Raw genomic sequence first — 24,039 nt, forward strand, 5'->3', positions numbered from 1 at the left:
CACTCAGCCCTGAAAATACAACATATCCTTGGCAGGTTCCCCATTAGAGTTCCCAGCTAACATCACACTATTTTTTTAGTTGAAACTACCTTTTAGGAACCCTCAAAGGATTAAGTGTACTAGGAGGCCTGCTTAAGCCTTAAAGCCAGAAGGAGGGATCTAGAGAAAAGCAAAGTTATTGACTGGTGAACTGAATTAAGACTAACAGCAGGTGAAGCCTAATGACAAGTACCAAGAGGTAAGGTAAAGTATCACTGGAAATTAGTGCAACTCAGTTAGCCCTTTGTTGTCTGACTCGGTTGAGCTTCAGACTGTCACTCGATGGGCTGGAGTTCAATTCCCGCGGCGTTCAATTCCCGCGGCCGGCTGATGAAGAGTTAGAGGAATTTATTTCTGGTAATAGAAATTCATTTCTTGCTATAATGTGGTTCATATTCCACAATAAGCTGTAGGTCCAGTTGCTAAGTAACCAATTGGTTCTTAGCCACATTAAATAAGTCTAATCCTTCGGGCCAGCCCTAGGAGAACTGTTAATCAGCTCAGTGGTCTGGTAAAACTAAGGTATACTTAACTCCTTAACTCTGGTGTGAAGTATCACTGGTGGATGGCTCAACTCGTGGTCACATGCAACCAGAAGGGAAATATTAGCCAGCTGGGAAGACCCAAAGGGGCAATGAACAAGCTAGGTGTCCTGTCTAAAGGCATTGTTATCCAAGATGTGCTGGGGCTTGGAAGAGCTTCTACTGCATTGTTCTGGGGAGTGGTTACCTGAACAGGAATAAAATGAATGTTTGTTTGCTATTTTAAGTCATGTTCATACTAATGAAAACTAGTTTTATTTGCTATTTTAGGTCATGTTCATACTAATGAAAACTAGTTTTACATGTCTGTATACACTACAGCTGCAGCTTTTTTTGTTGCTACTATTGGCCTTCAAAATTACTTGGTAATGTTAATGTTAAATGCGTTCCAACTCATTTTACAAAAAAAAAAAAAACTTTAAAGGTGAGAAAAAAGAAAAGTCAGACTATAACATTTAATTTCTTAAAGCTTCATCCTCCAAAAGCATGCACACACACATACACACAAACTTTTATCATTCAAACATACAAGATGTAATAAAAAAAAGAACTAAGAATTTTTGATAAATATAAGGTCAAATAAATTAAGACCTTAAGTTAAATTACATATTCATATATACATTTGTACAGTTAAATGTCTGATGACAATGTTATGAAAATGGACTTGCACCTCTTAAGTAGAGTGCATTTTGAAGAATTAACTTTCTTCAGTTTGATGCATTCAAGCTAAAATAAAGTATGTACTTATAACACAGCAAATAGATACAATGATCATGACTTAGGTAGACTGAAATTGTTTACATGAAATCGGTTTCTATAATTTATAATGGAAAAATCCCTTGTAGGGAAATGTCAATGGGATGAAATGCTATAAACATGAATGTATATCTGGTAGTTTATTTTTTCTCCAATCTAATGCTTCTGGGTTCAGAGAATGGTCCAAGGCGACTCCTGATATCAACAGCACGTACTGCAAAGTGGTAGACATGTCCTGGCATGAACTGTAATAAAATTATTTCATTAGTATACTATTTCATTAAGACTGGTCTAAGTACAAAAAGAATAAACTCCACAACTAGTACACATAAGATGGTTGTTTCTCATTAACTATACAAAAAATAAGTAAAGAGAATTGCATAACATTTTACCTGTGTTAAGTAAAGAGAATTGCATAACATTTTACCTGTGTTAAAGTGCAAGCCATTGGTAATTCTAAGGCTTTCACACTTCCAACTTTCTTCCATAAACTAGGATTGGGAGGAGAATTTCCTTCTTGATAAGCATACAGCTGGTAACTAGCAATAGTTTCATGGTCTTCATTTTTTAACATCGTCCACGACAAGACAATACCTATAAAGAAACAGAAGAAAAGTTTAAGTATAGAAATTTCAATTAGAAATAAACCACAATAAGAGCAAGTTTAAGTCTAGCTTCAAAATAGGGAGGGTGGTCACATATGTGAACCCAATTCCCATACAGCAAGATATGGGGTACTTGATTTACATTACAAACCCCAAGATGTGTGACATCTAATTTAGTAGATAAAATGGAGCACAGTTTTTCATCCCTCTACTTTCCATACACTCCTGTGTTCATCTCTACAGGATTTTCACACCCTACCATATAACACAATTAAGCAAGCAGAAAAACCAATAACCCATTCCTTCAGTTTCAAACCTCCATCCTGTGTTCTTTTTTCACACCTTCGCATGTAGTATACAAGGTATCCTCACAAACTTACTTACATTAGAAAGAAGGTACAATGATGGAGTTCAGCTGTGAATGTGACCCTTATTAAGTACACACTGCAGAAGCTATCTTCTCGACATAAAGTATTATCCTATTTACATAAGATTTGTTACTGGCTGAATACTTAATTACAATACATCTAGATCTGGTATGAAGCCCACATGCGACACTTTAACTGTCACTTAAATGTAGTGTCTTCCCTGTCATCCTGGTCTGTAGTCTTAATGGGTTGGGTATTTGATCTAGAACTTTTGTAAGTGAGAGAAATGAAAACAACACACCACTGCTTTTATTAATGTAGGCATACTGGAGAAACAAAAAAACCAGAACAGACCAAAGCATACTGTTAGGCACGTAAAATTTAGACAACACTGGTAAATAATATATATTAATAAATTTTTAAACAACAAAGCTCAGCAAGTATCTTCATAGTTCTCTTGGTTTTAAAAAAAAACATGAAGTGCTCAAATCTGCTTATGCATTCCATTCGTTCTTATCTAAGTCAGAAAATGTGTTTTGTCACTTAATATACTGCCCTCTGAACCAAGTTCATTGCTAAAAGAAAATATGCTAGGCAGATAAAGACAACCACACTTCATCCATCTAGCCTCTTTTGCCAATTCCAACCAGGAAAAAGAAAATGACAAATATAGTCAAATTTGTTCTGTCATAACTCCTCTCTTAGTTTTTGTAGACGAGCAAAAATGCCTTATCCTTAGATCTTCCCTATCCTTGCGAAGACTGCTCATGTAAGGTAAATCTTGGGAATATAAGATACTGCACTGCACATGTTAATTGGTTTCAATCAGATTTCAGATGTCATACTGGGGTAGATTAAAGATGGCGGTTCCTTCAGTTTTATGTCTCAGCCTGCAAAGTCCACATAGGAAACTGGCAACTAGATTTTTCATCACTCCAAAATTCTGGCATGTTACCAAGTCAGCAGATTGTAACCAAATGTGCAGACTTTTCAAAGGTAGGGTCAGATAAACAACCAGGTACCTGCTGGCACAAATCTTGCCTTCCATCAAAACTATGCTCATGTCAATTTTTTTTTACTAAATTAAAACAAACTACACTCTACCCCTGGTATTCGTGAGGGATACGTACCACTATCCCCTGCGAATAGCTAAAATCCTCGAATACTTAAAACCCCTCTAAAAATGCTTGTAACTGCTTATTTCGATAGTTCAAAACACCAAAATAACCTCTAAAAATGCTTATACCTAAATAATTTAAGTTTTATCACAAAAAGTGCATTTAGTCACGAAAATATGAAAATACAGTAATTTGTGAATATTTCTCTGAAAAATACCGTGAATAGAATTTTCTGCATATAACGTGTATGTGTACATGTTCCACAGAGAAATCTGCAAACAGGTGCAGCCGAGAATCTGGAACCGCAAATGGGCAGAGGTCCACGGAATATTCACGTCTCTTTTTTTTTTTTTGCACTACTATACTCGGTTAAAATCTACATGCTGATTCATGATGCTATTTACGGTTGGAAAGACAAGGGATACATAGGGTAACATCTTAGTACATGCAGTATGTCTATATCTACATCAACAAGTGATTAAAAGTGCATCTAACTGGAACTCCCTGCCTGATCTTACTTTATCATATCCGACTTCTCACCAAACTTAGCTCACTTTGCATTCTCACCAAGGTACCAGACTCTTGCTGCAGTATGTCTGCCAATTCATGCTGTAGCAGGTACAAACATCAGCATGGATCTTTAGAAATATTATGAGTAGTGTTTGTATAACTTTCCTTATTTTTCTCACTAATTTCTGAATTTGAAAAGTGCCACATAAATGGCTCTTTGACATTGTTTCTAATCATCCACTAAGGAATATCAGCAGCCATGACTTAACCAGAAAGCAAGCACATTCAAGAATGAGTATTAAGTAACTTTGTATATCTAATATGCTATACCAGTTGAACATTAAATATTTATGTTAATTTCCTAATCATTCATTATCATTCAAATTCTGATATATATGAATTGCTTTTCTAAATATGTACATTTACCTAGTAAAAATGCAGCTAACAGTAAGAGTTCTAACTTTTTATGCTTACAGTGTGTGTATACACAAAACTTAAATACTTTGTTTTGAGAGAGAGAGAGAGAGAGAGAGAGAGAGAGAGAGAGAGAGAGAGAGAGAGAGAGAGAGAGAGAGAGAGAGAGAGAGAGAGAGAGAGAGAGAGAGAGAGAGAGAGATGCATGCCTACTTTTAGACACTCACACATACACAGACTAATAATTTAATTATTACATACATCATAATGCATTACATAGAATTTCAATAGTTAGTTAGTTATAAATGATTTGTTTAAAATGTTGTGTACTCACATTGAAAACAACAAAATCCCAAACTCTCTTAAATTCCCTGTACTAATATTAATGTTGTGTACTCACATTGAAAACAACAAAATATGAACTCTGAACTAAATAAGTACAGTATATGTCAATTAAAATACCGTACCATATTTGCCAAGTGCACAGTAAATTTGGCATTAACTTACCGTGATGTTGATGATGCTTGGACAATGAAACACTTATGTGACTTCCTATTCTGAAATACTGTACAGCACACAGATGCATGCACTTACGCTTTATTTAAACTTAACATCTCAGAAATTATGAGCACTTGACTGTAATATAAAAAAAAAAAAGTGACTCACCCAAAATTAATTTTTACAGGTTATTTACATTATAAAACTGTACAATTAGAAACTTCAACACACTGAAAAATAACAACATACTTTGCCCACAAAAGCAAAATCACAAAAGATTGCCTTGATACAGAGCACAGGCTCTCTACGAGGCAGACTGAGCCACCTCATTATGACAATCAAACATTGGGATATGACAACAGACTTGCAGAAGTTTAAACAGTTTCGTATGTCACATACATTCATTTTACTGTCTGAAAACTCATGCATACTTGGCAGATTATTTCACCAAGTAGAAAATGTCATTTTCTTATATGTTTCTGTTCCACTGTAGAATAACTCTAGTATGCACAGCATCCATTACGTATGAATTATTTTCATTTTTAGCAGACTTGGACAACTCTGCCAAGTAACTTAATCCAATAACTTACAAAAATTATCTTTAAAATGAATAAAAAAAAAAGGCTAAATCTGCTGCAAAGCTAAGAATATTTAAGCTTGCCTTCTAGAGATGGTAATTATTTTGTATTCCACCTATTCCTAATGTAACAGGCATTTTGTTTCACATTTTTTTAAGGAAAAAAAAAAAAAAAAAAAAAAACACAATCAAAATATTTTTACTAATGTGAAATCCACGTCTAGCAGAAGCAAACGTGGCAGTGATACACAGAACACTGTTCAAAGGTTTCAATATTATCTGAAAATTTGACTTCTGATTTTGCTGTCATGTTCTGTATTATCACAGAATTTTATATCCTCATATTTAGTATGTAATTTTGTACACAGTAAACTAATTAACACAAACAATGCATAAACAATTTAAATGAACAATACTAAGTAAAGAGTCAGTCAGGAATCATAGGATTACTAGTACTGTATAATGGTTGGTTTTTACATCACTTTTGCATTAGTTCTTATACAATATATGGTACCATTTATATTAAGAATTATACTTTATATTGTCTGTATGTATGTGATATTCACTGTAACTAAAACTACAGCACACGTACTTTGAATTGAAAATTCATTCTTAAAGAAAGGAAAAGTTTGTATAGACACAGTCAACAAATTTATCTTTTCACTTGGAAAACTGCCTTCACGAGGCCTAAGAAAAAAATAATATTCATATAAATAGGCATGATATTAATTAGCAAACAAACACTTGGCAATAGTTTGAGTACAGATTTATCGACTGAAAATATACCAAGCAAAAACACACAAAGAGGCAATAGTTTGAGTACAGATTTATTGATTGAAAATGTACCAAAGCAAAAACACACAGAGAAGTTCAGCAATATTGCTATGCAGATATGATATTGGACATGAAAGGATTGAATTTTGGTATGAAATGATGTCTCTATGTGGCAGGCAGACACACACTGACGGGTCAAATGAGTGGGAGTAAGCGTACATAGCAGGACATGATTGGATAGTTACTCTGGAATCAAAGAAGCCCTAATTACGGGGTTAGACATGCAATATCAGCTGCATTCATTGCAATCTGGCTCACTTGCCAGATTGGTCAATTGCAATTTTTCCTCGCGACTTGGACGTATCTGGTAAGTAACAAAATCACCCTTAGTTGAAGTGTTAATGTATATACCCAACAGTATCATGTTAAATAATGGTATATGCATTTACTTCTAAGTGATCTAATTACTCTTATCTTTCAGCTATAAAAGCCTATACCCAATAATTTTTCCTATCAAACAATGTTGAACATAGTCATAATTCGCTTAACAGACTGTTTCAGAAGGATGTCCTTTAACCGGATTCCCCTTAAACCGAGCTAATTTTCCCATAAGAAATAGAATTTGGTTAATCCGTTCCAGACCTCCAAAAATAAAGAAATGAAAGCATTTTAACCTTAATTTAATGAACCTACATGCAGATACTATACAAAAAACAGATGACATCAATGCAAATTCTCACTTTACCTGTAATTGGGAGAGCTGATGGCCTGTGTGGAGGGTGGTAAGGAAGGTCAAGAGAACAGATGTTACTGTTTGGAATGGGAGTACCCTTCCCTAAAAACAGCAGGCAACTTGACCTCTGTGGTTGTTTCTCTTTTCTGTCTTTTTCTAGTTTTTTTTTTTTTTTGATTCACATTCAATCTCACTAAAACCTGTCCAATGATTTGTTTTTGTCGGCATTGTAAAATGTTTCTTGAAGTGAGTATTGTTATTTAGCATGTTTAAAACAGCTTTGTTAGGGTAATATTTTTTTCAAGACAACTGCAATCCCTCTGATTTTGACAAATTTCTTAGAGTTTAGGTAAAAAAAAAATCATTTACATGTAAGAGTGAAAATAGGAATGAATACATAACACTGAATCCTTTCAGTTTTTTGTTATTGATAAATGGGGGGAGAAATATGTGCAAAAATATACCATGGACATACAAAATATTTTGTACATAAAAAAATATTTACATATATTGTACTTCCATGAATAAACCACAAAAACAATACGCTGCTAATCATAAATGCAAATAATCGTAATGGTCATTGTAAGTCATTTACAAGCTACTCATGATTCGTCTTCCCGTCATCAAAGTCACTGTTGCTGCTGCTCCTACTAAATCTGTCTACTTTTTTCATAAAGAAATTATTTTCTACCATCCTTCTAGAAAGTCATGAACTTAAAAGAGTAGGGAGAGCTTTTCCAGGAAAGGAGGAGATGGTGAAGGAGAGGAAGCACAGTCAAAGCAGCAAGCTCACAAATGTCCTCTATTCTTTTCCAATGATAAGACAGATTTTATTTTTTTGCCATTAACATCAGGTGTAGGATCAGGTGGGACATCCTTCTTATATCACTTTGACTAAAATACCTGAACAGAATTCTCTACAGAAGGTGAGTAAATGGTAACAGTTGAATTTGCAAGCATTTTTCTAATTTCATCTCTAACTTTTTTATATCCATAGGCATAAGACATGAGAACTGAAATACCTTTTGCCTTTATAATGACAAAATGCTATCTTTGTTTCACATGAGTAATAAACATTGTATATACCATATATATTTTGCAAATTATATACATGAGACTTCAAGTGTCTCCATATAATGTTGATCATCTATTGTCTTCTGTAGTGTTTTATTCCCTTTAATGTATTTGACCATTCACTCTCTAAGATAGAAGACTTCACATTTGACTCCTGATGACACCTGCAAAACTACATGTACCTTTGGATACATATTTTAAAAAAATTTTCTCATCACTAACTAGTATGCTTCAGCTCGTATAAATCAGCACTTTCAATAATTCTACCATTACACTTTTCAGTATGACTCTGCTGGAGTTCAGTGCTTGAGAAAAATTTTAAGCAGTTGTGACAAACTGATTGGATGTTCTTGCTTTTAACCTCATACCTACAGAAACTCTTCACAAAACCAAAGAAGTCTTTAATCAGACAGACATGGTCATGACTAATTAGTAGTAAGGGGACAAAATTGGGACATAGAGGATTCGTACCTTTTCTAGTCAAGTGTATTTTGTATCCCAATTTACCAGTTCTAGATGAGTACGAATTCAACGAATAGACATAAACATTTAGATTATTTTCTTTTTCAATAGTTTTCATACTATCCAAATTTATCTCCTGACAAGAATCACACTTGATTGGAAGTTTCTTATTCCTTAGCACAGTAAGAACAGATCTACTTAAATTACAGATCTACTTAAATTACTTTTCCGCTGGTCTGGTTTACCTTTAATTAATTTGTATGCAACTAAACAGGTGATAAAACAGTTGTATTCAGCATTTATGTTAATAATCTTATGTTTCCCACGGACACCTTCAGGATAAGGTACATAACTTCCTTTGTCTCCCATTTCTCTTCTTGCTACACAAAGGGAAATCTCCTCAACAGAAGTAATATTCCACCCTAATCCTTCATGGGCATTTAATCGATCCCTGACTGCTGTAGGTAGACAACTGGGGAGAAACTCCAGTAATTCATGTTCCAGTCCCTTAATAACTAGTATTGATTTAGTCTTAATGTCTACATCAGTATTTTCTCTTGCCCCTTCTTCTAGCTTAGAAAGTCTAATTTTTAATGAAAGGTTGAAAATCACAGATCGACATTTGTAAGAATCAAATGTCTGTTTAATAATTGCAATCATCCTGTCACTATTGTCATTTATTAGCTGCAACACGTTTCTGTAAGTTACCATGGGTACAGGCTGACTGATAATCAAGAAAACATCTTTCCTCCAATGAATTGCATCTAACTGAGAACCCACCACTTTCAGTTTCTGGTTGTCCATCTTTACATCAGTTAAATGCATGCTGAGAGATTCATCTGATGGGGAATTTTGCATCTCAGGATTCTCTCTATCATACTTTTTACCTTGTAGCTCAGTTGATTGTGGATAGAGATACTCTTTAGATTGGTCCATATCCTGGTTTTCTTCATGATCTATAACATGAAATTGCTATATTTAATTTATAAAGAATATTACGCTAATTCATTCTGTATAGAATAATTTTTTGTGTGTGATGGCATACCTAAAATATTCAGCTGGAAACCATTCTTCCTGCAAATAGAGTAATATGTTCTCTGTGAAGACATCTTCAGCGCACGTGCGCGCACACCCACTCTCTCTCTCTCTCTCTCTCTCTCTCTCATCTGCACTGTGAGCCAAGGATGGAGAAGTCAGCTGTGATATGCTAAGATCATAAAAGGAGAACAAGGTAGATTGCAAGTGTAAAATTCCCATATTGATGAACACAAGAGGGAGGTTGGAAATTGAAGGAAGGGGTCACTGGAGGCAATTCTGCTCCCTTTCTTCTATTACATGTGAAGGTGTGCTAATCATATGGAGATGAACACAACACGAGGGAGGGTGGTTATTGGAAGGGTCACTTAAGGCAATCCTGTTCCACTTTATCTACTATACACCACTGATGGGGATTCAGCTCCATTTTACCTACAGGCAATCCTCGGGTTACGGCGAAGATACATTCCTAATGATGCATCACAACCCAATTTTCGACGTTAAATCGGAACACACCTAAGTGAGCACCTTCACCCACCTTGCTAACATAGTAGTATAGTCATGAACATGAAGGACATCAATGTAAAATACAGTACAGTCACCATCCTACTTGCAAACATTCATGTTACAAACATTCAGAGATATGAACAGACAGGATCACAAGTTAAAACTGTGTTCCAGATTTAAATCATTCTTTGATGAATTCCCATTTTCTATATTCCCTCTCCCAATAATAAATGTTTTTCCTGCAGATTCTCTCGAAGTTAATAACTTTCAAAGCATGGAAAAAATAATCAATTTTGAATATTGCACGAATCCAATTTTTATTTTCTTCTTTTTACCTTTCTAACACCCAGTCACTCTTTATAATACCATACAATTCAAAAATACACTGAAAATGGTATAATCTATGACTCCAAAGTTAACTCAGGAATGTAAACAACAAAAATTATGCACTAGCCTACATATTAAAAACCTACTTATGAACAATTCAAGATACAAACAGCTGTCCAGAACATAACTCATTTGTAAGTTGGGTAGTGACTGTAATGTGAATTAGTGTAAATAATGAAATGAAACAAAAGAAAAAGAGCAAGAATTATTTAATCATTTATGGGGGACCGGGTTGTAACCCAAGGATTGCCTGTACTATAAACAAGGGTACGAAAAATCCCACAAGGATGAACACGAGAGGGGTTCGAAACTGAAGGAAGGGGTAAACGGAGGGAATTTGGTTGGAACAAAAAAGAACACAGGAGGGATGTTGAACATTGGAGGAGGCCACTGGAGGCGATTCAGCTCCATTATATCTACCTATACTGTACTCGGTGTGAAAATCCAGTACAGATCAAAACAAGAGTAAAGACTGGAATCTATGGGAAAGAGTTGCTAGAAGCAATTCTGATCCATTTTATCTACTTAAATTTATTTACTGGAAGTTCATACTTACTGTTTTCTTTATGAGAAAGTTTTAATGTAGGCTGTGGAGGTAATTTTTTTGTCAGCCCAGCAACTTGTTGAGCCAACGTTCTTGGAAGTGGTGCAGGATGACGATTCTGTTCAAATCAATAGAATCAAATAAACAACCATTCTAGCACAGCTGAAACAATGTAGGATCCTACAATATAGGTTCACACAAACCAACATGTATGGGACTAAAAGTAGGCCACACTTAAAAGTCAAGCACCAACACTACCAAACAAAAAGAAATGACATACCGACTGGGATCCCACTGAAGAACCCGTGGTAGTTGTGGCTGAGACAGGTCTGAAAGATGTTCCTGTAACACGTGGTGTACTTAAAGGCCCAGTTCGAGCCTGTGCAACAACGGGATTACCAACACTATTGACAGTTTGCACTCCGGACTGAAAAAGCACACAAGAAATAAGATCAATCATCCAACCTGAATTACTATGATAATAAACTACACAAAATTTTGACTGACTGAAAACCAAGGGAATTCATACCACTCAGGATTATTATGAAGGTCATCTACAAAATGAAATGAGAGCTTTCTAATTTCAAAGACAATGTCAGAGAAAGAAATATTTCGTGGTGGCAATTGTTAACCCTTACTGGACGGACATGGTCATGTGAGGAACTATAACAGGTTCTGAGCGAATGCCATATGGTTTGGATGAATTTAGCAATAAAGATGTTCATATCACTTCAATGGGCCATAAATGACTTATGGCAACTCTAGTAGCTCTGTATAGAACAGAGGAGGATCAGTGTACCTTGAGACTTGATGGGGGAAATGTACTGACTCCTCTATCCCAAGAAGTCTTTTTATTTATATGCTCATACATATAGCCAGGGATTGCTGTTGGTTTTAGTTCCTATCTTTTATGATAGTACTGTATGTTAGCTCTAATTGTAATTTTGCACAGAAAAGCAAAAAAAAAAAAAATAGAAAAAACAAAAACATGTATACCTCACAAAAAGGTACTGCATAGCCCCATCTCAGTAAATTTTGTAAACATTTTACAATAAATATACTCAGAATTTGTTACAAAATTAGCACCCTCCAAGCTTGGTATGCTATCCGGGTGGGAAAGGAAGAATAGGGATGGGTCACTGGGTGACACAGGTCTTCCCCCAGAAATAGATTTTTCCGTCGTCAAAATCCCTTTTCTGGGTTCGACCTGTGTCACCCAGTGAAATAGTAACAGAGAAACAGCCATACAATAGCTTGGTAGTATCATCTAGAGTTTACCTTAATGGAGCTAAATAAAACAGAGAACAATACTGTGTTTTAAATGTCCCAAATATATAGTTCAAAATATAATTAAAAACTATAAGGCACATAGTCTAGAAATACCAAATGACCAACACCAAGATACTTAATGTTAACCAGATTATGTCTTAAATACAGGATATCAATGTTACAGGCAGGAGTCAGGCTGTGAAGCAGACCTGACCTAAAAGGCTAGAAAGCAGGGCATGCAAGCGAGGCAGGTAGGCGAGAGAGTATACCAATAGGTAATTTAATCAAGAATTACATTACAATAAGGACAAGCAAGAGTTATATATACTAGTCTTGAGCTGAACCAGGAGGAACAATACTTCCAGCAGCTACAGTGGAATATTTAAGAGCCTCTAGGGACTTAAGATAGTGGCGTTTAAATACTGTTGGAGATTTCCAGCCCGTATACTTTTTTGAGGTCATCAAAGTTCATATAGCGAAAATAATTAACCGAGGTAGCTACCGCCCGAATATCATGTACCTGGGGTACTGATTCCGGGTTAGCCTGTTTAATAAAATACAGAATTTGTTGCCTGATGGCCTTTAAGGAAAGGGTACCCCCATTTTCTCTAACAAAAAGAGGGCCTGAAGTTCTTTTAGAAGTTCTATTTAAATAAACTTTTAAAGTGTTAACTGGACATAAAGATAGATCCTGTGGAAGGGGAATAATCTTCCAAGGAGACCATCTATTTTGCGGATCCTCATTCTTTGCTAGAAATCTGAGATCCGGAGATAACAGAACTTCTGATGGGAGGAAATCAACACGGTTCGGTTCTCTAGAAAGAGCAGATAGTTCAGAAATTCTAGCCCGCAAGGCTAGTCTTATTAAAAACAACGTCTTCCTTAACAGACTCGGGTATGTACATAATTCGTTATCAGTGTCTGATGCCAATTTAAGTACGTCATTTTGCAGAAGGTCTTTTGCATAGTCCAGTAAGTCTTTGGATGGAGGTTGATGGAATCTGACTGGCAGAGGAGGCCCTCTGCTCCAGCTCCATCCCAAACCTTTCGAAATTGGTCCCGGAAGAGATACAATCTCCCGCCTACCTGAGTCTCATTGATTGGAAGAGGTCTTACTTCCTCTTCCTCCTCGGGCTCCTCTTCCACGCGAGAGAGGTCTGGACGCTGCTCTACCTCTGTAGGCGGCTCTGGCTCTTCTACCCCTCGCATGCCTATTGTATCTGCGAAACGCCCCCTGGTTTTCAAACGAGGCATTGAAAGCTGGGGACGTCACGAAGGCTGGCGGAGCCGAAGCTTGCTGAGCCGGCTGTACTAGAACATATTGCTGCTGAGGCAGTGCCTTGGATGTGGAAGGCTGTCCGATCTGCGAGACCGGTACCGCCTGAAACGCAGTCTGAGCCTGAGGATTCTGATAGTCCTGGAATCTCCTGAACCTCTTCCTTCCCTTAGATTGAGGTCCGGAGGTCTCAGAGGACTTCCTCTTGAAAGGAAGACCCCGGCGAGAGCGAAGGCTCTGGTTCGCTCTGGTTGCCTCTGCCAAGACGTTATTGACCTCATCCTCTGGGAAGAGGTTAGGTCCCCAGATAGAGCTCTTCATGAGTCTATTGGGCTCATGCCTGATGGTGGCGTCGGCGAAGATGTGCTTCTGGCAGTTCTGCCTCGCAACCACAAAGTCATAAAGATCCAATTGGAAGGATGCCAGTAATGACTTTGTGAGAACCTGAAACAGTGGTTCGTCAGCATATACTAGTGCAGTCACCTCTGAGATGGTGACGGAATGAATGGAGCGACTCAACCTGCATCTTGTCTCATACTCCGTCTTCAGCAGAGCCTCCGGAATCTTGGGAAGTTGCTCGCTGAACAGGGTGGAGGCACACTCGGGATCGAGTTTTCCCACCATGAACGTCGCCGGAGCTCCCAACCAACATTCCGAATCTCCGGGGAAGAGAAGGGAAGTGGGATCTGTCTCCCGGAGCTGAGGTATGGGCTTGCCATCCATCCCAGCCTGAAGGGTCAGCTCTGCAATCTTAGTAGTGCAGGGGGTCGGAATAGAGCCACCTACAGAGAACATAGTGAAACTTCCTCTAAAGGGAGTAAGTTTGGTGTTCTTGCACTCCCAGTCAGTGAGAGCACGCATCAGGGTGGATTGAGCTTGGTCCCTAGGAAAGATGACCGTTTCCTTAGGGACCTTATCGGATCTAATCCAGGCCTCCTCAGTTAACCTGGCATAGCCTGGATAGGGAGGCACTAGGTTGGCTGGAAAGAACTCTAGTTCTTCCAGACGACGAGTGCCCAATCGCTCTATGGTCAGTGTGTCATTATGCAGCGGGCATGCAGGGCCAGCCGCCACGGGTTCCTCTTATCAAAGGGAGGCAGTCTGGAGGCATCCGGGACAACATATGACTGTTGTACTGCTTTGGATTGGATGAATCCAGCAAGCAAACTTTCCTGGGTCTCCATCCTCTGTGCCAATGACAACACTGACTGTCCTGAGGTCTCTAAGCTTGTGACAAGCTGAGGCGAGAGATCTTAGCCGAGCTTCAACCTTTGAATCGATCCTCTGCATCAGCAGGTTGGACGAAAGCCTCAGAGTCGAAGCTAGGCTGTGGGGGCTTAGCCTTGAAACTCTGGTCCTCGACCCCTTAGACGGGGAGTAGCCTTGCACTTGAGGATGTCACTGGTTTGGGAGCCAGTGACGACCTAGAGGAGCTGGCGGATTAGACCTTTGAGGTCTGGAAGGCTTAGGTAAGTCCTTCCTTTTCAGAGATTTCACCTTGGGGATAACAGACCGGGATCTGTCCCCAAGGTTAGCTGACTTGGAGAATCCCTGAAAAGAAGAGGACGAAGAAGGTGAACTGGATAAAATAGACCTACTCCTACTACTTTCACCTGCCTCACTTACCACCCTACCTTCTACCTGGTGGTCATCAACGCTCATCTGTTCAACGTGAATGTTGATGGCCACTACTTCTTCCGCCACCTCTTCGCACAGATCTTCGTCTTGGGGTCTGCGTCTCTTCCTGATCCTCGCAATGAGTGGGCGGCCACGTCCTTGGTACTGCGGCGGAGATCCGAGCATTCGGATAAAGGAGATTGCAAATCTCCTCCGACAGTACATAGGGGCGGCCAAACGTAACATTACTCCCAAATCCGCCAACCCAGGTCTTCAGGGTCGACAGCGACGAGGCTCGGATTGCTTGGTTAGACTGGAAGAGGAGGTAAGACTTGTACTAATTGCTAAAAATATTCTCCAATACTTTTTGAATATATCCAAATTGAGTCAATAAAACCAAAGGGACTAAAGGTTAGCAGTCTCTTGTCACTTACCGACACATCTGTTACCAGCTCGTAAAGAGCGTAACAAATCTCACAGCTGTCCGGGTGCCAAACAACCAGGTCTCCAACTTGCACCGCGCAGCTGGAGTGCGAGCGGCACACCTCATGTCCGCAGGGTTGTTGGAGGACGGCCGTGCAACCTGGCTCCTGACAATGTACCATCTGTACGTGGAATGATGGTACAAGAGTATCATCAAGGCAGGATCCGTCTATTTTGACATAGATTTATGCTACGGGATGGTTAACTAACTAATATTTGTGTTCTAAGCAAGTGCTCTATGTTACTCCGCCGTGACTTGTCACTGAAATCTCATTGTGTCACATAAATATGGAATCGGCGTAATATGAGCGAAATGGAGTGTTCGCATATAGCTCAACTCTCAAATCACCCAAGGCAGTAACCAAATAATGGAAACCGTAAAATACGCCGGAAACCATACCCACCGGAGTGGTTAATTGGACAATAACATACCAGAGACCCGACTAGTCTGGCGGAGACTCCACCGCCTCAAGCAGGCGATATACATAAAGTACCTTTAAAACAACTAATTCTATCGTATCGTAACTCCTATTTGCTTTCACAGGACAGTGTTCGACGCTCCAGCTACTAACTACTATAAGTAATTAGTAGCGAACTAACGAGACATCGCCCGAACTAATCTGGCCCGGAAAGGGAAAGGGAGATGAGTGGCGGAAACCCGGCGGAATGGCAACTGGTCAGGTGGATGCACCCTCCGAGAAGCCGAATACAACCTCCTATACGGAGGTGCCGAGCGCAAGCGATCGGCTTTCCTCTTACGAGGATGTCGCCCAGGCAACGTCGCCAAATAGCAATTCTAATCGTTCAGGTAAAAAAGGACTAGGCTAAATAAACGAAAAAGCAGGAGGTTAAACCTCCTTGTTCCTAGCCTACCCTCCAAAACCAAAACTTGGCCTGGTCAGGAAGGCTAGGATTGAGCGCTACAGGAGTGGGGAGAGTAGACCCTTCATACTAACCTAGTCTCACCCTCCAAAACCGAATCGGCCTGGTCAGGTGGCTAAGTGTGAAATGAGGAGCCCACTCACTAGCCTAACCTCACCCTCCAAAACCTAACGGCCTGGTCAGGTGGGCTGAGTGTGAATGAGGAACTCTTTCACTAGCCTAACCTCACTCTCCAAAACCTAACGGCCTGGTCAGGTGGGTTAAGCGTAAATACAGGGACTCTCTTACTCGCCTAACTTCACCCTCCAAAACCGTAAAATGGCCTGGTCAGGTGAGCTAGGTAGCCTGAGCGTCGTGTAAAGCGCATATCATGCCTAGCCTAACCCTCCAAAACCGTATCACGGCCTGGTCAGGTAGGCTAGGCTAGAAACTACCTTTATAACCATCTCTTTTACCAGAACAAAATAATATATAAAATATAATGTTAACCACCCATGACATTGAGATTATATATAAACATAAATGATTCGGTGGCAGAGAAGGAACCGTGGCCTACCTCTGTCGCCGAATCACTCACATAAATTAGTCTACTTGTACACATCAGCTATAATCATGATGATAATAACACCATCGAGAAGGCACCAACTCGCTGGTGGAGGAAAGGAAACTAATAAAAAGACTCAAATTCTATGATCAGAATAATCGAGCCTGGCTCAAACCATGATACAAAGGTCCCCTGCCTCTACACCAGCGACAAGGTAATTTCTCTCAAAAATATGCTCCAAAAACCGAAATGGAGCAACTGGATAAAATCCAGCAGATTTTCGTTCTGCTAATTTGCGGAGACTGAAGGTCGAAAACGCAACAGAGGCAAACATGGCGCTACGTTCGGCTGCGCACCTGTAGTAAACATATATTACGTACAATTCATGAATATTGTGCCTCTCGCGTTTAAAAACCAATCAGATATAATACTCAACTTAGATGGTGTGAAATCCTCACGGGATGACATGATTACAACTGGAAAGAGTACCAAAAATAACAAAAGAAAGGGACACGATGTTCTCGTGTTGTGCTAAATTTTTGGAATGAAGATGGCGGCGCGCGAGTAGTAGGGGTAGCGAAAGCGGAAGGTAGTAGGTAGAACGGCTCTCCCATGATGGGGCTTTGAGAACGGAGAGATCTATTGGGCAAAGCATCTGTGATAGTGGCTACCACTGCCCCTTAGTGTATACCGACACCATTGTGGTGATCGATCCAGGGTAGTAACCCTGGCATTATGGACAGCTTTTTCTCTGGTATATTTAGCAATATTTATACCTAGAAATGTGTGCTATTGGAACCATTTCACTGGGTGACACAGGTCTTCCCCCAGAAATAGATTTTTCCGTTGTCAAAATCCCTTTTTTATCTATTATGATATTGTGTAATCTGTAATTATAATTTTACAAAATAAAATAAAATCAATTATTAGAAAAACCATGTATAACTTTGTAAAATTTGCATATTTTTCCGAGTCTTGGAAAAGAGACCCTGCACAGGGTTGTAAATATTCACTTTCAACTTCCCGTGGAAGATACAGAAAATTTTTTAGGATTTTTTTTTCTTATACCATGTGCATTTACATATCTTCCTCTTTCCATTGACGTGTTTTTTCCTTAAATTAGCCAACCTTAAAGTTTGCCCGGTCTGGGGGTGTGCTTAATATATATTTAGCCCATCCTGTAAGGTATAAAAAGAGAGAGAGAGAGAGAGAGAGAGAGAGAGAAACTTAAGTTAATGATAGCAATTACTGAACTTCAATACAGGCATGCTACCATTACTGAACTTCAATAGGGCATGCTACCAACTTATGGCAATCTGCTTATCTAAGCTGTATATACTGAGCCTCTGTACCATGGCTTTTACAGGCCTGTACAGTATTTGAATTCCCTTGCTGGGGGTATTAAAACTCATATTTCTGTATTTGCCACTAATTATTTTTGTTTATATGATCTTATATTAACAAATTTTGTCCAAAGTTTTACACATAACTGTATTCCCTTTCCCTAATTGACTGATTATGAAATTTAGGTCTTGAAGACCAAGCTAATGCATGATGTACTTCTGAAGCTTGCAAATGAGTAAATGTCTTCTTGGCGTTTGAGAAAAATGTGTAATGCGTAAACATTATGAACACAAAAATAATAATAATGCATTATGGAAAGCTTTTAAATAAAAATGAAAGATTCACACGTACTTCCCAAATGTTATAATTGGCAACACATATTTGATCAGAATTTGAGCGATATAAATTACCCAAAACAAGTGGCAATACCTTCTCAGCTGTATGTTTATCATACAAAAGCTCACAGTAGTGTATGGCAAGACAAACAACTCTGTTTACCTGAGCCAATAATTTCATGAATTCAAGGATTTCAAGAGCATTAACTCTACTTTGTGGGGATTATTTTTTATCAAACTGAAACAAAAGTACTAACCACTTGACTGACCACGAGAGCTGTACCCGCAGAAGCATTTGGAAGGAGGACAACCCCAGCAGTTTGCTGAAAAGACACACTTGATTGGAATTGTCACTAAAAATAAGATTGGTCAACACCCAATTAACCAATGTTAGCTGAGCAAACTTTACCAAGAGGTAAATTAACTACTAAAAAATAAGCACCTACATTATTACAACAGGATAACCTGCCAAAATATTTTTATTCAATATTTGCAAGTATGTTCCCATTGTCAGTTCCAAAATGCTTAAATTTTCCCATTAATGTTGTAAATCACTTTATTAGAATATTAAATAATGGGCAAAAAACTTGACAAGCAAAAGAAAAGTAACATGTCAATCATAACTGTTGACTGGGCACCCTTGACACTTATTACTATTTGGTAGTGTCAACATATCAAACAAGCTTAAAAAACTTATTTCAAATACTTGCGTAAGGAAAAAATGTAGAACAAATACTTATTTACATAGTAAAAAATAATTTCGCTTACCGGAATGGCAACCAATTGAGTAGAACCAGTAACTGGAACTTTTACTAGTGTTCCAGGAGCAGGTAATGTTGGCTGGCCTGTTAGAATGTTCTGCTGACCTGTAAGAACATAATGACAGTCCTTTAGTGGACATTATATGGACTAATGACAACCATGAAAAATAAATCTGACCAATCAACAGGCATTCATTCACTTTCTTTCAGTCTCTATGTAACAGCTGATGAGGTGTGATATGTGTATGTAACAGCTGATGAGGTGTGATATGTGTATGTGCCAAGAACGTCAGCTGTGATATGTGTACATGCCAAGAAAAGACGCGATATCTTGCAGAACTTAAAAGCACTACCTGCTCCCAGTCCAAGTCTGTAGTACTTATCACAATACCATTTTCAACCCGAGATAAACGAGGTTAAAGTGTGAGGATACAGTGAAAGCAAGAATAATGATGGATATAAAATAGGCAAAGGGATGCATTATGCCTCCATTACCATGTCCATTCCTATAACAAGTCAATATTTACAGAATTTAATGGGATCTCCAGTACAGTGAGAATTCCATGGTAGTTATTTGTAAGGAGGAAAAATTGATAGTTATAAAATTAGAAACCATTATATAATGCAAAAAAAAAAAAAAAATCAGGGACCCACCCAAGTTATACAGTTTTTTCTTCCTCCTACTACTCCCACTAAAAAGTACGAAAAAGCAAGAAATCCCAGTCTTTAACCTTGACCTTTAAATAACTAAGTTAAAATGTTTCAACCTTGATGCTCAAATTTGAAAAGGAAACAAATTTGACTAAAATCTAAATGGAAATAGAGTTACTTGGAAAAGCAAACTCATGGGCATGATCTAGATTCAAGGCCAAAATATGCCATACTTATATTGGAGGAGAATGCCAGATGAAAATTACCACAAAGCTAAGTAAACAGTTAAATGTAAAACTAATCAGGGTCAAGGGCTTAAGTGTGTGATTCAGTGCCTGACTGAAGTACAACTACTATACAATAACAGAGTAAGGTGTATAGAACAAGGTGTAAGCAGTTACCGTATATTTCCGCGTATAAGACGACCTTTAAATCCTAAAATTTACCCCTAAAATTTGGGAGTTGTCTTATACTACCATTCTAAAAAAACAAACCTTGAATTCTAAGTGATGTTTGTCGGTAGGCTAGCTTAAGCCTCGGTATGTAATCGCCAACATACATGAAAAGATTCACATTAAGAAATAAACTGATAATAAAGGTAATAAAACCAGTTTTACCCTACATATTGGTATATCTTTATAATAAATATCCTATTCGAGGAATAATTCCATAACAATGAAATCAAATTTTACCTATGCGAGCCCAGCTGAGAAAATGTAAACACCGAATTATGGTTGCGATCACAGCAATCTTTATCTTTCGGTAACCTTTCAAAAATTATAATGGCAGTGTAACTACGGTAGTATAATACCATTTAGGAAAACATAATATTCATTTTTATTAAAAATTCATTATCATTTTGGTAGTAAATAACACAATTTTGGATTACATACAACCTTTATTTTTCCATAAAATTCATTTGAAAGTAGTTGCTTTTAAAACTTAGGACATTATAAAACTTTATTTCTTATCAAGATCATCAATATTAACAAAACATCAAACCTGCCACATGTATACGTATATCTAAAACCCATCAAATTCCTCACAATCATCACTATCTGTTTTGAAAAGTTTCTCATATATATCACAAGATTCATCACAAACACCATCATCGTTGGGATTCCAGTCTGGTTCTGGCGAGTCGATTTCGGCTTCATCGTCCCTATCAATTTTTGTTCTCTCTCTTATTAATAGATTTTTTCTGTGCACAAAACGACTACACCAGCCTACTGTTGCTTTGAAATCTTTACTTTCTTCTTTGTTTGATGTAGCCCATTGTAGGGCATATGATCTTATTTTATTTCTGGTTACAATGTAGCCATCTTTTCTCTGATGGACTACCCATTCCGCAACATCATTTTCCAACTTCGGCCAACGAGTGCTTCCTCTTCTCATTGCACATTTTTGTTTGGGCATTTTTCTTAAATTATCATTCTTTCTCCAATCTCGTACCATCTTCTCGGTCACGTTGAATGTTCTAGCAGCAGCACAGTTGTTTGAATTCTTGGCTACTTCTATAACTTTCAATTTAAAACTAGCCTCATATTTTCTTCTTTTCACTGGTGGTTCTATGACTGATATGAGTACACGATAAGTTAATAAGAAATTTTAAGTGACTTAGCTTATGACTGTTGACGAAGTATAAGTAAACGGCCATTAAACCCCCAGGCTGTTTGTAACTGTTTAGAACAATTCAACCATACGAACGATAATTATGTATGGTACTTATCATACATTATCGTATTGTTGTTAGGGGGGTTTGTGATTGGCAATGAAACGTAAACAAAACAATGGTTTCCCTTTTAAGCAATGTGTGTAGGAAAAACATAAGAGAATCGGCTTTGTTACCGTATATTTCCGTATGAGACCTTTAAATCCTAAAATTCACCCCTAAAAATTGAGGGTCATCTTATACTACCATTGTAAAAATCAACCCTTAAATTCTAAATTACGTTTATTGGTAGGCTTGCCTCAGCCTCGGTGCAATAACCACCAACATAAATGAAAAGATTCACGTTATGAAATAAACTGATAATAAAGGCAATAAAACCATTTTTACCTTCTACATTTTTGACATCTTCATAATAAATAACCTATTTCAGGAATAATTCCATATCAATGAAAACAACTTTTATCTAAGCGAGCCCAGCTGAGAAAATATAAACATCGAGTTATGGTTGCACTTACAGCAACCTTTACCTTTCAGTAACCTTTCAAAAATTTTAATACAGGCAGTCCCCGGTTATCGGCGGGGTTCCGTTTCTGAGGGTGTGATAACCGAAAATCGGGGGTTATTGGCGCCTCTGTTAGGTATGTATCAGCGCCAATACCCAATTATCGGCCCCGAGAAGTGGAAATCGGCGATTTTCAGCGCCAAAAATTGCCGATTTTCATCGCTAGACAAGCCCCATAAAACTGGATCACTGTTAACCGAGCCCTCCGTTAACTGGGGACTGCCTGTAGTTTAATTATGGTAGTAATAACTTTTAGGGTAACAGTATTATTTTGGTGGTAAATACCACAATTTTGGATTACATACATACATAGAACAATTCAGTCTTACGAACTATTATTATGTACGATAATTATCGTACATTATCGTATTGTTGTTAGGGGTTGTCTGTGATTGGTGATGAAACGTAAACAATGGTTTCCCTTTTAGGTGATGTATATAGGAAAAACATATAGAATTGGCTTGTTTATTTTGAATTTCTAAGGATGCAGTAAGTAAAACAGCATGTAATAACATCATCTTTACCTAACTAATACTTCACAAGATACCTGTTGTTGCAAAAGCCAGCCCATACACAGACGGTTTTGTAATTTAGCAGTTGTCTTAATCCTACAGATATGAGATAAATTCATGAAAATTTGCAAATAATTTTTTACCTCGTCTTATTAAAAAAAGGTAGTCTTATACACGGAAATATACGGTATCCACAAAAAATAACAAACATTCCCCGAGTTTATGCCGATACAATTAATGCAAGTAGAATTATCAGAAATATAAAACTGTATGACCTAAGTCTAAAACCAAATGATCTTGGATTAAGATGTGTGTTTGGATCACTTATGCCAAACATGCAAGCATGTCACCACAAAAGCAAAAAACACTCCCACTCTTCTATTTTGCACCATACTGTACTTTTAAAATCTATTTCATAAAAAATTTATACAATGAACTTCCCCTCTGTTTAAACATTTAAGGTACACCTTAAATTGCAGAAGTTAAAAAACCCTGATAACTTAAGCTATATTCACAAGTTTTATAAGTTCTCCTTCGTATGTTTTATACAATCATGACTGCAAAATCTGAGATTATTTATGATGCTCTAAAGTAAATTGGATTTGTTTGTTATAAAAAAAATATTTGGAAGAAAATTACAACATAAAAATTATCAAATTTACCTGCAACTGCTGGTCTTGGTATCGTTTGCATCATACCCGGGCTCGGCTGTGTCATCATCAGCATCTGTCCAGCAGGCCGAACAGCACCAATGGGGCTGGCCTGCTGTGAAACGGGTCCCATGGGGATGGATGTATGACTCAAAGTAGCACCACCCACTGGTTGTGGACGTACACCAGGCTGTGAGGCAGACAATATCATACCACCTACAACTCCACTAGCAGCCTTATTTGGACTATGGTTAGGAGGTATCTGAAGACCAAAAATGTACAAAATATGTAGGAAATATTTTTCAAATCCTAGACTAAGACATCCCATGTGGTATAATACAAAACAAAAGCAAAACACATGCTATAACAAAACAAAATTTCATGCTATACACTGTACTTTGCTATTCCACCACAGAGAAATAACTTTCATACTTTCCTAATAACTGTCATATAAAACAAACAATAGTTTGTCTGACAGACTATAAATTCTGAGGGTCTTGGGCACAACTGAGGCTTATGATTAGGGAAAAAATTAAAT

General features: G+C 37.8%; 1 protein-coding gene and 1 long non-coding RNA gene across 10 annotated transcripts in view; one reads left to right on the plus strand and one right to left on the minus strand.

Annotated features, from left to right (window-relative positions):
• Positions 1–1,022: 1,022 nt before the first annotated feature.
• Positions 1,023–24,039, minus strand: part of LOC136831265 (activating transcription factor 7-interacting protein 1-like) — a 271,362-nt gene continuing 248,345 nt past the window's right edge. For 6 of the 9 annotated variants that reach the window (XM_067091354.1, XM_067091359.1, XM_067091360.1 and 3 more), the window contains 7 exons: positions 23,514–23,763; positions 19,462–19,559; positions 18,951–19,016; positions 11,224–11,370; positions 10,956–11,061; positions 1,765–1,931; positions 1,023–1,582 (listed from right to left, as the gene is read on the minus strand). In XM_067091354.1, coding sequence (XP_066947455.1) covers positions 1,478–1,582; positions 1,765–1,931; positions 10,956–11,061; positions 11,224–11,370; positions 18,951–19,016; positions 19,462–19,559; positions 23,514–23,763 — 939 coding nt within the window. In that variant the 3' untranslated portion in view covers positions 1,023–1,477. The remainder of the gene's footprint in view (positions 1,583–1,764; positions 1,932–10,955; positions 11,062–11,223; positions 11,371–18,950; positions 19,017–19,461; positions 19,560–23,513; positions 23,764–24,039) is intronic. The other 3 variants (XM_067091355.1, XM_067091362.1, XM_067091363.1) reach the window with 1 other exon arrangement.
• On the plus strand, positions 3,144–6,868 carry LOC136831266 (uncharacterized). Its single transcript, XR_010850823.1, has 2 exons — positions 3,144–3,306; positions 3,695–6,868. It is a non-coding gene; the product is annotated as an uncharacterized lncRNA (long non-coding RNA).

The sequence above is a fragment of the Macrobrachium rosenbergii genome, chromosome 48 (assembly GCF_040412425.1).
Source record: "Macrobrachium rosenbergii isolate ZJJX-2024 chromosome 48, ASM4041242v1, whole genome shotgun sequence".
Lineage (NCBI taxonomy): Eukaryota > Metazoa > Arthropoda > Malacostraca > Decapoda > Palaemonidae > Macrobrachium > Macrobrachium rosenbergii.